Source organism: Euprymna scolopes, chromosome 46, assembly GCF_053919585.1.
Source record: "Euprymna scolopes isolate OS-2025 chromosome 46, ASM5391958v1, whole genome shotgun sequence".
In the NCBI taxonomy this organism is placed as follows: Eukaryota; Metazoa; Mollusca; class Cephalopoda; order Sepiida; family Sepiolidae; genus Euprymna; species Euprymna scolopes.
Window position 1 is genome coordinate 208,595,051 of NC_136527.1, and position 10,922 is coordinate 208,605,972.

Sequence of the window (10,922 nt, forward strand, 5' to 3'; positions counted from 1 at the left end):
ACTTTTTTTTTTCTGTAACAAATCTTCCCGTACCATTTATTAATTAATTTTAAAAAGTTGTAAAAAAAATTTGAAAAAGAAAAACGAAGTAGGAAAAATTCTATTTCTTTTGTAATGTTTTCATGCTTTGGGTTTTAAACTTAAAGACTATTTTTTTTATAGAAATTCACCATAATATTTAGGTTTTAATAAAAATGTAATCGAAAAAAAAAAAAGAAAAAAAGAAAAAGAAAAAAAGAAAAAGAAAAAATTGCCGCACTTTCTTTTTCAAATGTTTTCATCAAAAGAAAATTTCGTTTGTTTTAGCGTCGTAAATTGTGATATGAAAACAAAAACGATTCTCTTAATAGTCGCATAAAGACTACGTTTTGTATTATTAATGTTATCAACTTTGTTAGATTTAAAAAAAAAACGCTGTAGTTTTCATTTTTTAATGTTTTGACTTAATGAAAATATCGTTGGTTTTAGCATCCTAAATTAGGACCTGAAAAAATAATTTCTCTGAAATTATTGTTGCAATGTTGCATTTTCATTTTTTGTAATGTAATAAAAAAAAAACCCTGTGACATGAAAACAAAAACGATTCTCTTAATAGTCGCGTAAAAACTACATTTTGTTTTATTAATATTATCGACTTTGTTTACAATTTCTCTACAACTATTGTCGCATTTTCATTATTTGTAATGTTAAAACCTAGATGTTGGTGTTATTATTATTATTATTATTATTATTATTATTATTATTATTATTATTATTATTATTATTATTAAAAAAGCGGCCTGATATTCTTCATAGAGAATATTTTACAAAAAAAAAAAATGAATTTTGGTTAAAACAGCCATTTCCAGCTAACAAGCTCTCTATTTCCCCGATAAAAAACCCCCCGAAATCATCTTCCAAAAATCAAATACTTATCACCGAAAAAACAACACGGGACATATTGTTCCCCCACGGAAAAATTAAAAAAACATCCCCGCCGGACACATTCATGCAGTTCAAACACCACGTGTCATATATAGACTTAAAAACGTTTTAAACGGATATTCTTCCCCTGCCAGCAAAAGAAAAAACCAACGTGAGTACTTGCTTCATATAAAAAAAACATAGTTTTTCTCTTTTACCAGAAATATAAAAAAAAGAAAAAGCATGTTATTTAAAAAAAAAAAATTTCTCTTGCTACGTACAGTTCGATACCTTTTCTAAATACCCCCCGCCACACGTGCTTCGCCTTAAATGTTCTTTTTCTTATTAGAATAGATTTTTTTTCGGTCCTCCCAGAAGGGACCCATAAAAGTATATTTCTTCAGTTTTTTTAATTTTTTAATTTTTATTTTTAGTACTTCCAATATTTCTCGTGTTTCTTTGGCATTATCCTTCAAGTCGGATAGTCGGAGCTCGAAGTTCTTGCACAAAGACATTTTCTTCTTTTATAAAAAAAATAAAATAAACCCAGCTATTCACTGAAAATCAAGAACATTTTCTCATAACAAACAAATTTTGTGAACATTTTTTTCTCTCTTAAAAACTGCTACATTTTTTCTTTATCGACTTTCCGCCTAAGCAGGGGGTGATGTAGCAACCCCCCTAATGAACTATACTCTCTGGCGGATCAATGCTTCCCTGTAAGTTCTTCGGCCATAGACTGGCCAATCAACAGGCAGGGCGCATTGATCCTACTGTCCCCAAAAAGAGTGCAGGGGACATCCGACAGTCAGCACAGAGCCGCGAGCGAAGACAACTACCCCATTAAATTAGTTCAGAAAAACTAGGCAATATCTGGTCAATATATTTATTGATTCGTGAATATTTTTTTTATCTTAACAAATCTACGCTAATGTTACATATGTGCAATTCAAATTTGATTCAAATGTCTGGTAATTAACACTGAAACAGTGAGCAATTGTCAGATTCCACAATAGACGCTATGCTATATTCAGCAAATATTTGCTTAGTTGAAAACACACATTTTGAACTCACACATTGTTGTGATAACTTTCTTACAACTATGTATTTGCTGTTGTAATCTGCAATGACCAGATAGCTTTCAGCATCCAATGAGAATAGGTATATTCCTAGAAAGTATAATGGTTGTGTTTGCACCTCATGTTTTAGTACAATTTCATAGTGCTGATTTTTTTTCGACTCCTGCAAAGAAAAGGTCTATCCTATCTATTTTGTTGATCTCTAGTGATGTAGTATATATATATATATATATATATATATATATATATATATATATATATATATATACACATATATATATATATATATATACGTCAAAAAACGACAATATATATATATATATATATATATATATATATATATTACGTAAAAAAACGACAATATGTTTACGCCACCCTAATAGTTCCGTGTGCGCAAGGAAAGATTTAGCAATGTGTGTTAAAATTCCTATAATTCTTAAACCTCTTGTAAATGCTCACCTTAGTGAAATTTTAATTTTAATAATTTTGAGCAATTACCACTACTTCAAAGAGGATGTATGTGTTTTCTCAGCAGAATTGCATCATGTGTACAAGTTGATTCAATTTTAGATGTTTGTGCGATTATCGAGTGTTAAATCCGCAATGACCAGATAGCTTTCAGCATCCAATGAGAACAGGTATATTCCTAGATGGTATAATGGTTGTGTTTGCACCTCATGTTTTAGTACAATTTCATAGTGCTGATTTTTTTTTCGACTCCTGCAAAGGTCAATCCTATCTATTTTGTTGATCTCTTGTGATGTAGTATATATATATATATACACACACACACACACACACACACACATATATATATATATATATATATCAAAAAAGGTAAATCCTATCTATTTTGTTGATCTCTAGTGATGTAGTAGACTTATAGCTTTTTATGCTGCATTGTTTGCACATGTCAGTTATGCGTCTGTTACTCTGGTGTTTTTAATGCCGGAGATGCCCAGTGTCTAACTGTTCAAGAATTGTCATCTGAAAGAAGGACACATTCTCTATTTAGAAGTAAACTCTTTTCTACTGATCTGCTTGTTGGTCTGCTTATAGCTAATCATGCTGTCTGGCGGGTTCTCCCTCGTAACGTTTTGACTAGTAGGTTAAGAGAATCGGACAAAACATGTTGTTAAGGGGGAATGGTCAAAAAGTAAGAAAAACTCAACACTTAGGAACAAGACAAGAGAAACAACAGAATCAATGACAAAACCAGAAAATTTATTACAAGTTCATTCCTCCACATGCAAATATTTCACATAAACTTTACCAGTTTACTTTTGATAACATTTGTTTGTTATCTATCTGTTTTTGGTGACTTTTTCGAATCTATGTGTACAGTAATACAAACCCTATTATTGTGAGGTTCTATAAAAAAATAGTCTTTAAGCTTAAAACCCAAAGAATGAAAACATTACAAAACATTTTTTACTACTTTTTTAAATTAACAAATAAATGTCTGGTAAGATTTGTTGTGAAAATAAAGGAAAATGCAACGATAGCTGAAAAGGAAATTGTGATATTAACAAACAACTTTTTTTTTTAAGTTGAGGCGACTTTTTTTCTGTAACAAATCTTCCCGTACCATTTATTAATTAATTTTAAAAAGTTGTAAAAAAATTGGAAAAAGAAAAACGAAGTAGGAAAAATTCTATTTCTTTTGTAATGTTTTCATTCTTTGGGTTTTAAACTTAAAGACTTTTTTTTTTATAGAAATTCACCATAATATTTACGTTTTAATAAAAATGTAATCGAAAAAAAAAAAAAAAAAAGAAAAAATTGCCGCAACTTTCTTTTTCAAATGTTTTCATCAAAAGAAAATCTCGTTGGTCTTAGCGTCGTAAATTGTGATATGAAAACAAAAACGATTCTCTTAATAGTCGCATAAAGACTACGTTTTGTATTATTAATGTTATCAACTTTGTTAGATTTTAAAAAAACGCTGTAGTTTTCATTTTTTACTGTTTTGACTTAATGAAAATATCGTTGGTTTTAGCATCCTAAATTAGGACCTGAAAAAATAATTTCTCTGCAATTATTGTTGCAATGTTGCAATTGTTGCATTTTCATTTTTTGTAATGTAATAAAAAAAAACCCTGTGACATGAAAACAAAAACGATTCTCTTAATAGTCGCGTAAAAACTACATTTTGTTTTATTAATATTATCGACTTTGTTTACAATTTCTCTACAACTTATGTCGCATTTTCATTATTTGTAATGTTAAAACCTAGATGTTGGTGTTATTATTATTATTATTATTATTATTATTATTATTAATAATAATAATAATAATAATAATAATAATAATAATAATAATAATAATAATAATGTTATCAGCGTTGTGAGATTGAAAAAGAATTCGTCTCAGCTTTTTTTCTATATTTTAATTTAATAAAAAATATCGTTAGTAGTGACGTCCTAAATTATGAGATAAAAAATGAACGAATTTCTTAGTAATATGGAGTTGACTCCCTCCGCTCGGCGCAATGACCTTGTATAAAAAAGCGCCCATTTACATTAATTATCAGCGTGGTTCGCCTAAAAAAGGGAACAATGCTATATTACAGATATATTATAGGAGATTGCCTTAAAACCTTCAATTTATATTAATTAAAAACTACTGGTTATCCTGGCGCTCCGCACTTCTTTGTTTACATTGGAAGCGACGTCACACAAATCTTATAATACGGATGGTTACAATTGTAAAAATAATTTGTTTTATTTTTCTTTCATTTTGAGCTCTTTTTTTCTCCCGTTTAACTTTTTTTTTCTCCCATTTCTTATTTTGAGCGGAGAATTTATTTTATTTTCATTTTGAGCTCTTTTTCCGATCCGGCGTTACCTTTCATAGGTACTCCTGCAGTCCTGCCCTGCACTTTACGACCCGAGCTATTTTTAACGCTATTATTTAGAAACCTATTATTTAACATGGGGAAGGGATGATGTATTGTAACTATTCTGTACTTTCACCTAACAATTCAATTTAAAAAAAAAAAGGTAAATATGAAGAATTACTCCACCCTCGAAAATTCCTTTAAAATTACCACTCTTAAAGGTTTTCGGGGTCGCTGAAAACGAAATTAACGTTTAAAATTACGGCAAACGAGTAGTTTCCAAGATATGAAGAAATGTTAGTTTTAAAAAGTTTACGTTCATTTTACGTTAAATTATTATAGAAAAGTGATCTCCCACTTCCAATGTAAACAAAGAAGTGCGGAGCGTCAGGATAACCAAACTACTTCATGAGATCATCAGAAATGCTCCAAGCAGTCGGTGTTTATTTTTTCTAACATTAAAAATAATAAATGACGTGAAAACTTTTAAAACATATTTTATATCATTTACATTAATTATCCCGGCGGTTTGCCTAAACTAACCATCTTACCAAAGCCAGAAACTATTCTATATTATCGATGATGTCGTCACAAATATAACTTTTAAAATCATATTTTATATCATTTACATTAATTGTCAGCGGTGTTTGCCTAAAAAAAGGAACTATGCTATATTATCGATGTATTATAGGAGATTGCCTTAAAAACTTCAATTTATATTAATTAAAAACTACTTCATGAGATCAACAGAAATGCTTTAAGCAGTCGGTGTTTAGTTTGTTCTAACAATAAAAATAATAAATGATGTTAAAACTTGCGGTGAATGCGCGGTTTTACGGTTCTTGTAAAATGAAAAGAGAATTTAAATTTCATTTCGTTTTAAATTCTAATCATTTTTAACATTACGTCTAACTCATCGTTCACATTCGACATGTAAACTTTATAGGTTTTTGTGTATGCTTAAAACGTTGTGGGCGTTTAATCTGAAAGCCGTTCTTAACATGGGAAGGTTAGGGTGTCTATTCAAAATTCGACATGTCAAGTTTATAAGCCGTTCTTAACATGGGAATGTGGGGGTGTCTATTCCGAATGTCGTTCTTAACATGGGACGTTTGAGTGGTTATTCGTTGTAAGTTTATCCGAAAACAGCAGTAACAGAAATGCTTCATGTGAAGGAATTTTATTGTCCACTTTGTCCCGTGGAAGTTAATTCTTCTTAAACAATTAATCGTTACTACTAACTCTGAAACTGAAGGAAAAAATTACAAACAAAAAGAGAAAAAATAGGAGAAACAGAATTTATTAACAAAGATATCTAAAGAAAAAGTAATGACCTCTATGGGCTGCCAAAAATGTCCATCTGGCTTACAAGAGTCTTGTCTTGTAGTAGTAACCAAAACGGGGGAGAGAGAGTGAAGGGAAATAGAAGGAAAGAGAGATAGAGAAGGAGGAAGAAGGGGGGAAAAAGGAAGGGATCACTTACTGGAAGCTTCTGGGCGCCCTTTTACGAAAGGAACATTTAGAAAGTTCGTTTTCTTGTGGGTTTTATTTTTTTGAGTTTGTGTTGTTTAAAAGTTCCCTTTTTCTTTCTTTTTCCTGGAAATTCGTTTTTCGTAGTCCTTTCAGCAAGGTCGAAATTTCTTGAGGCTGTATATTCTGGTGTTTTCTGGTATCTTCGAAAACTTCCCTGCGGCGAATATTCTGTTCAAAACATCTATTATCTTTTCTCGATAATAGAATTAGTTTTCAAGTTCTTAGAAAACTAGATTCTTCTTTTCAACTTCTATTATCTTCTCTCGATAATAGTATTAGTTTTCAAGTGTCTTAGAAAACTAGATTCTTCTTTTCAACTTCTATTATCTTCTCGATAATAATATTAGTTTTCAAGTGTCTTAGAAAACTAGATTCTTCCTTTCAACATCTATTATCTTCTCTCGATAATAGTATTAGTTTTCAAGTGTCTTAGAAAACTTGGTGCTTCTTTTCAACGAATTTAATGTCTCGTCAAGACAGAGTTGTACAACGCCTTAGTAAATTCCAGGCGTCCCTTTTTATCCGAGACCGACTGTTCGACCGTTCTGGTCCCCTCGAAGCCTTGTTCACAACTGACTATTTTAACTCAAAATATCACACACGTGCCTCAATTTAGCGCGAAAACGTTGCATCCAATCAACGGGCATAAGGGAGTCAGGTGACATAAAAAAAGGGGGAAGCTAGGGAAGGGGGTAGGAAAGGGGTTAAGAAGAAAGGAAGGAAGAACAGAGCAGCAAAAAGAAGGAAAGAAAAAGGAAAGAAAGATGGTGGAAGATAATTTCCACACTCTCCCTAAAAAGAAAAAAGACAAAGAAAAAATCCTCAAACAACAATCTAATACCAAACGTATTCTGGATTTCTTTCATTTAAAGATTTAACAGACCTTACAGGCCTAGACTGAAAGTTTTCCCTGTCCTGACTAGTCCCCGAGCTCAGAGAATTGCCCTCTCCATCGTTAGAAGCTTGGTGAGAGTGGGTTATGGAAAGTTCTAAAGGACACAAGTTCCTTAAGGAATGTTCCTGAGTGTTATATTTTTTGCAAACGGCACAACAAGATATCACCGTTTTAATAGCTTGTCTAGCTTTGGGTATCCAAAATCCCAACATTCTGATTTTGCTAAGCGTAGCAGCAATTCCCATATGCTTACACTTCAAATGACAATCCATGATTATCAAACTTATAACATGACAAGACTTAGGAAGCAGAATAAGATGAAGGACTGCATCAGAAAAATAAGTAGATTTACCAATTCTACCTCGTGAGCGAATCAATCCTTCATCATCCAAAAATAAATTAAATTTAGAAACCAAAGGGGGGGGGGCTTCACCGCCATTAGACTTAGACAAATAATCCTTTTCCTTAGAAAGGAACAGTCCTTGTGTCATTCTGAGCAAGTACAATCTCGCCTTAATACTAGAGTCGAGAACAATACCTCTCATTTTTTATATAAATCGGAATACAGCAATCAAAACTCCAATGAGCTTCTTCAGCGAAGAAAATCTCTCTACTTCAATTATATAACTGCCCTGAAAGACAGGTTCACAACCAGTAACTGTACTGATCAACATCTGGCTAGCCGGATTAAGACAATTCAGGTCATAACTAGGCCAGATCAAGTTATCTCCTCTCAACCATTCAGGCCCGAATAACCAACGAGTAAAAATCATTTTAAATTTGTTCAGGGACATACCCCTCGTGACAAAGTCAGCAGGATTGTCATCAGTCTTCACATACTTAAACTTCACTGTCAAACCTTTATCACTAAGATTTTTTACCATCGCTTTTACATCTTTTAACCGGTTACGAGTGAATTGACATTTCGTATGGACATTGTCAGATAAAACCCAGGACAGTACTACCTGTGCATCTACAGCGATAATCACAGAACTGAGCACTTCCAAAGGGAGTATTTTCACCAGAACAGAAATGTGCTTCATGCATAAATATACCGCTAACAGCTCCAAGGTGGGTAAGGTTCTCTTAACAGAGGGAACAACCCTGGCTTTAGCGAATATCAGTCTGGCTTCTCCATGCTGATGTAAATATACCGCGATTCCATAGGCCAGGTTCGAGGCATCACAAAACACTATCAACGTGGCTGAAGAATCGGAAGCCACAGAGTAACGGTCGAATTCAAGCTCCCCAATACGTACCAGATCCTTATACAACTTCTCCCAGTCAACCATAATGTCGGGTGGGACCGGCTGGTCCCAGGATACCTTCAACTTCCACAATTTACTAAGAAGGATCCTACCTTTAATAGTAACAGGGAGCATTAAGCCAAGGGGGTCAAATACAGAGGAATTTACAGACAAAATATCCCTCTTAGAGGATACTGATCTTCCTTCAATGCAAGAACTTACTCGCATTTTGTCAGAGGAGGGGTTATACAAATAGCCCAATACCTTCTCAGTGTCAGAACCGTGGGAGGAGAGACTGTTATCCTGCAACATTCGCTTAGCAAGCACTTCATTGTTGCTACAGCAATTCCTCAAGGAAAATCCACCTTCCCCCATGACAGAAACAGCTTCCAAGTACAGCTGCATCAGAACTTCAGCAGAATTATGAGTTTTCACCAGATTGTCCACATAGAAGTGGCCCAAAAGCATCTCCCTGTAAGGACCAGGAGGGTATTTCTCCACATGATATCGAACCATGTAGCTCAGTATGAAATGGCTGGATACAAAGCCAAATATAAGAGTGTTGTATCTAAAGCAGATCAACTCATCACCCAATCTTAAAAAGAAGCAGAATCTATTTTTGTCACATTCGTCATTCAAACGAATCATTAAAAAGGCCTTCCGAATATCGGCCAGTAGAACATACTGGTTCATCCGAAACCGCAAAAGCAAATCCAGCATGTCAGTGCACATATTGACACCAGAATAAGCGCAGTCATTTAAAGAAGGTTTCCCACCGGTTCTCAAAGAACAATTGAAGACCGGTCTAATCTTGGTCGTGCACTGTAAATCCTGTTTTATCACCGGTCGATGAGGAATCCATACATATTTGTTAAAATCGGAAGGAGTAACCGCAATCCTTTCAATTATTCCTTCCTTTTCTTGATCTAAGAAGACCTGACAATAATCCTCGTACAACCCCTGTTCCGTCAGCTTCTTCGATACGCGATTCAAAACTGACAAAGACACCTGATGATTAGCAGGCACCGATTTTAATTTTTCTTCATTCCAAGGCAAACTGACATAGTAAGAGTTATCTATGAAGCGAATGGAGGAGCGAAAGGACTCAATCATATTCTTATCGAAATCACTGAATTCCTCCTCAACAATACCTATGGTTTCCAAACTAAACATTTTTTCCACAGTCCTCTCAACAGAAGACTCCTCAAAACAACTGAACGGATCAGTATACACAGACTTGGGGTTCAACGCAAAATATACATGAGTGAGGTCGCACACAGAGTGTTCCTTGACGACGAGCATAATTCAATTCCAACCCCCTTTCCAGGTCTTTGGGAGGAGGAGACCCAAAATCCGCCAGATCACCAAACAAAACCATTCCTTGGGGAAATTCCCACACAAGGCCCTCTCTAAACTCCTTTAAATTCATAGGTCCCAAAAACCTAAGCACGTCCACACCCAGTAAGCCATATACAGGCAAAGTGTCATCTCTCAACTCCGAGAAATTAGCAGCCAATTTGACCTGATGTTTCTTAAGGTTTTCTACCACAGAATTCAATCCGTGAACACGAAACGAAAGGTCCATATCATCATCCACCAAGAACAACACAGAATGGCATGAATTTGGAAACCTCACTTGAAGATTAACTTCCTTCAAGTGTTTAACTTCCTTTCCCAAAAAGGTCTTAATCAGAAACTTACGATCTCTCATGGGAGTATTAATATCAGAAAAGGCATCCAACATTTTTCCAGACAAATAGGATCGCTCACTACCAGTGTCGATAAGGCAGTTGAAAGATACACTTTCACCAGATCCATTGTCGACGGCAACCTCAACAACAGGCAGTAACGAAGAGCTATTCAAGTGCCAACAAGCATTAGAAGCATTAGATTCACCCCCAACAGAAGGACACAGCACTCTACAGTGGCCCTTCTTATTACATAGCCAGCACATTCCATACTCCCCACCCTTGCAAATACATGACTCTTCTGCATGAGAAGGGCTCGAGCACTTGCTACATAAGCCAATCTCCATACACCTCCTCAGCCGCTCTGCATGAGAAGGAAAAAACCTGCAGGAATAACCGTTATGGTTATTGGTTCGGCATAAATTACACTTAAATCCAATCTTAGTAGACTGGATATGAAAGTTTTCCAGCGTGGAAGGCTTTTCAGCATCTGACGAACCCAAGAACCTAGGAGAAAAAGTTTTCTTAGGTATACTAGCCACCTTCCAAGGATATGTTTCCTTATTTTTACTAAACTTGGGACATTCAATTTTGGGCGTTATCCCCAGACGTTTCTCCTTAAGAGAGACTTTGAGATTTGCACTATCCTTCACTTCCACCGAAGGCTTGAGTCTCGACAATTTTTCCAAAACCTTCACTCGATGAAGAGCGCAATCCCTACTAAATGACCTTATCTCC

At 34.5% G+C, this 10,922-nt stretch overlaps 1 protein-coding gene across 1 annotated transcript; it reads right to left on the reverse strand.

The window, feature by feature from the left end:
• Positions 1-7,797: 7,797 nt before the first annotated feature.
• Positions 7,798-9,669, reverse strand: LOC145270343 (uncharacterized). Its single transcript, XM_080125991.1, has one exon. The coding sequence runs from the start codon at positions 9,667-9,669 to the stop codon at positions 7,798-7,800; it is 1,872 nt and encodes a 623-aa protein (XP_079982117.1).
• Positions 9,670-10,922: the final 1,253 nt, after the last annotated feature.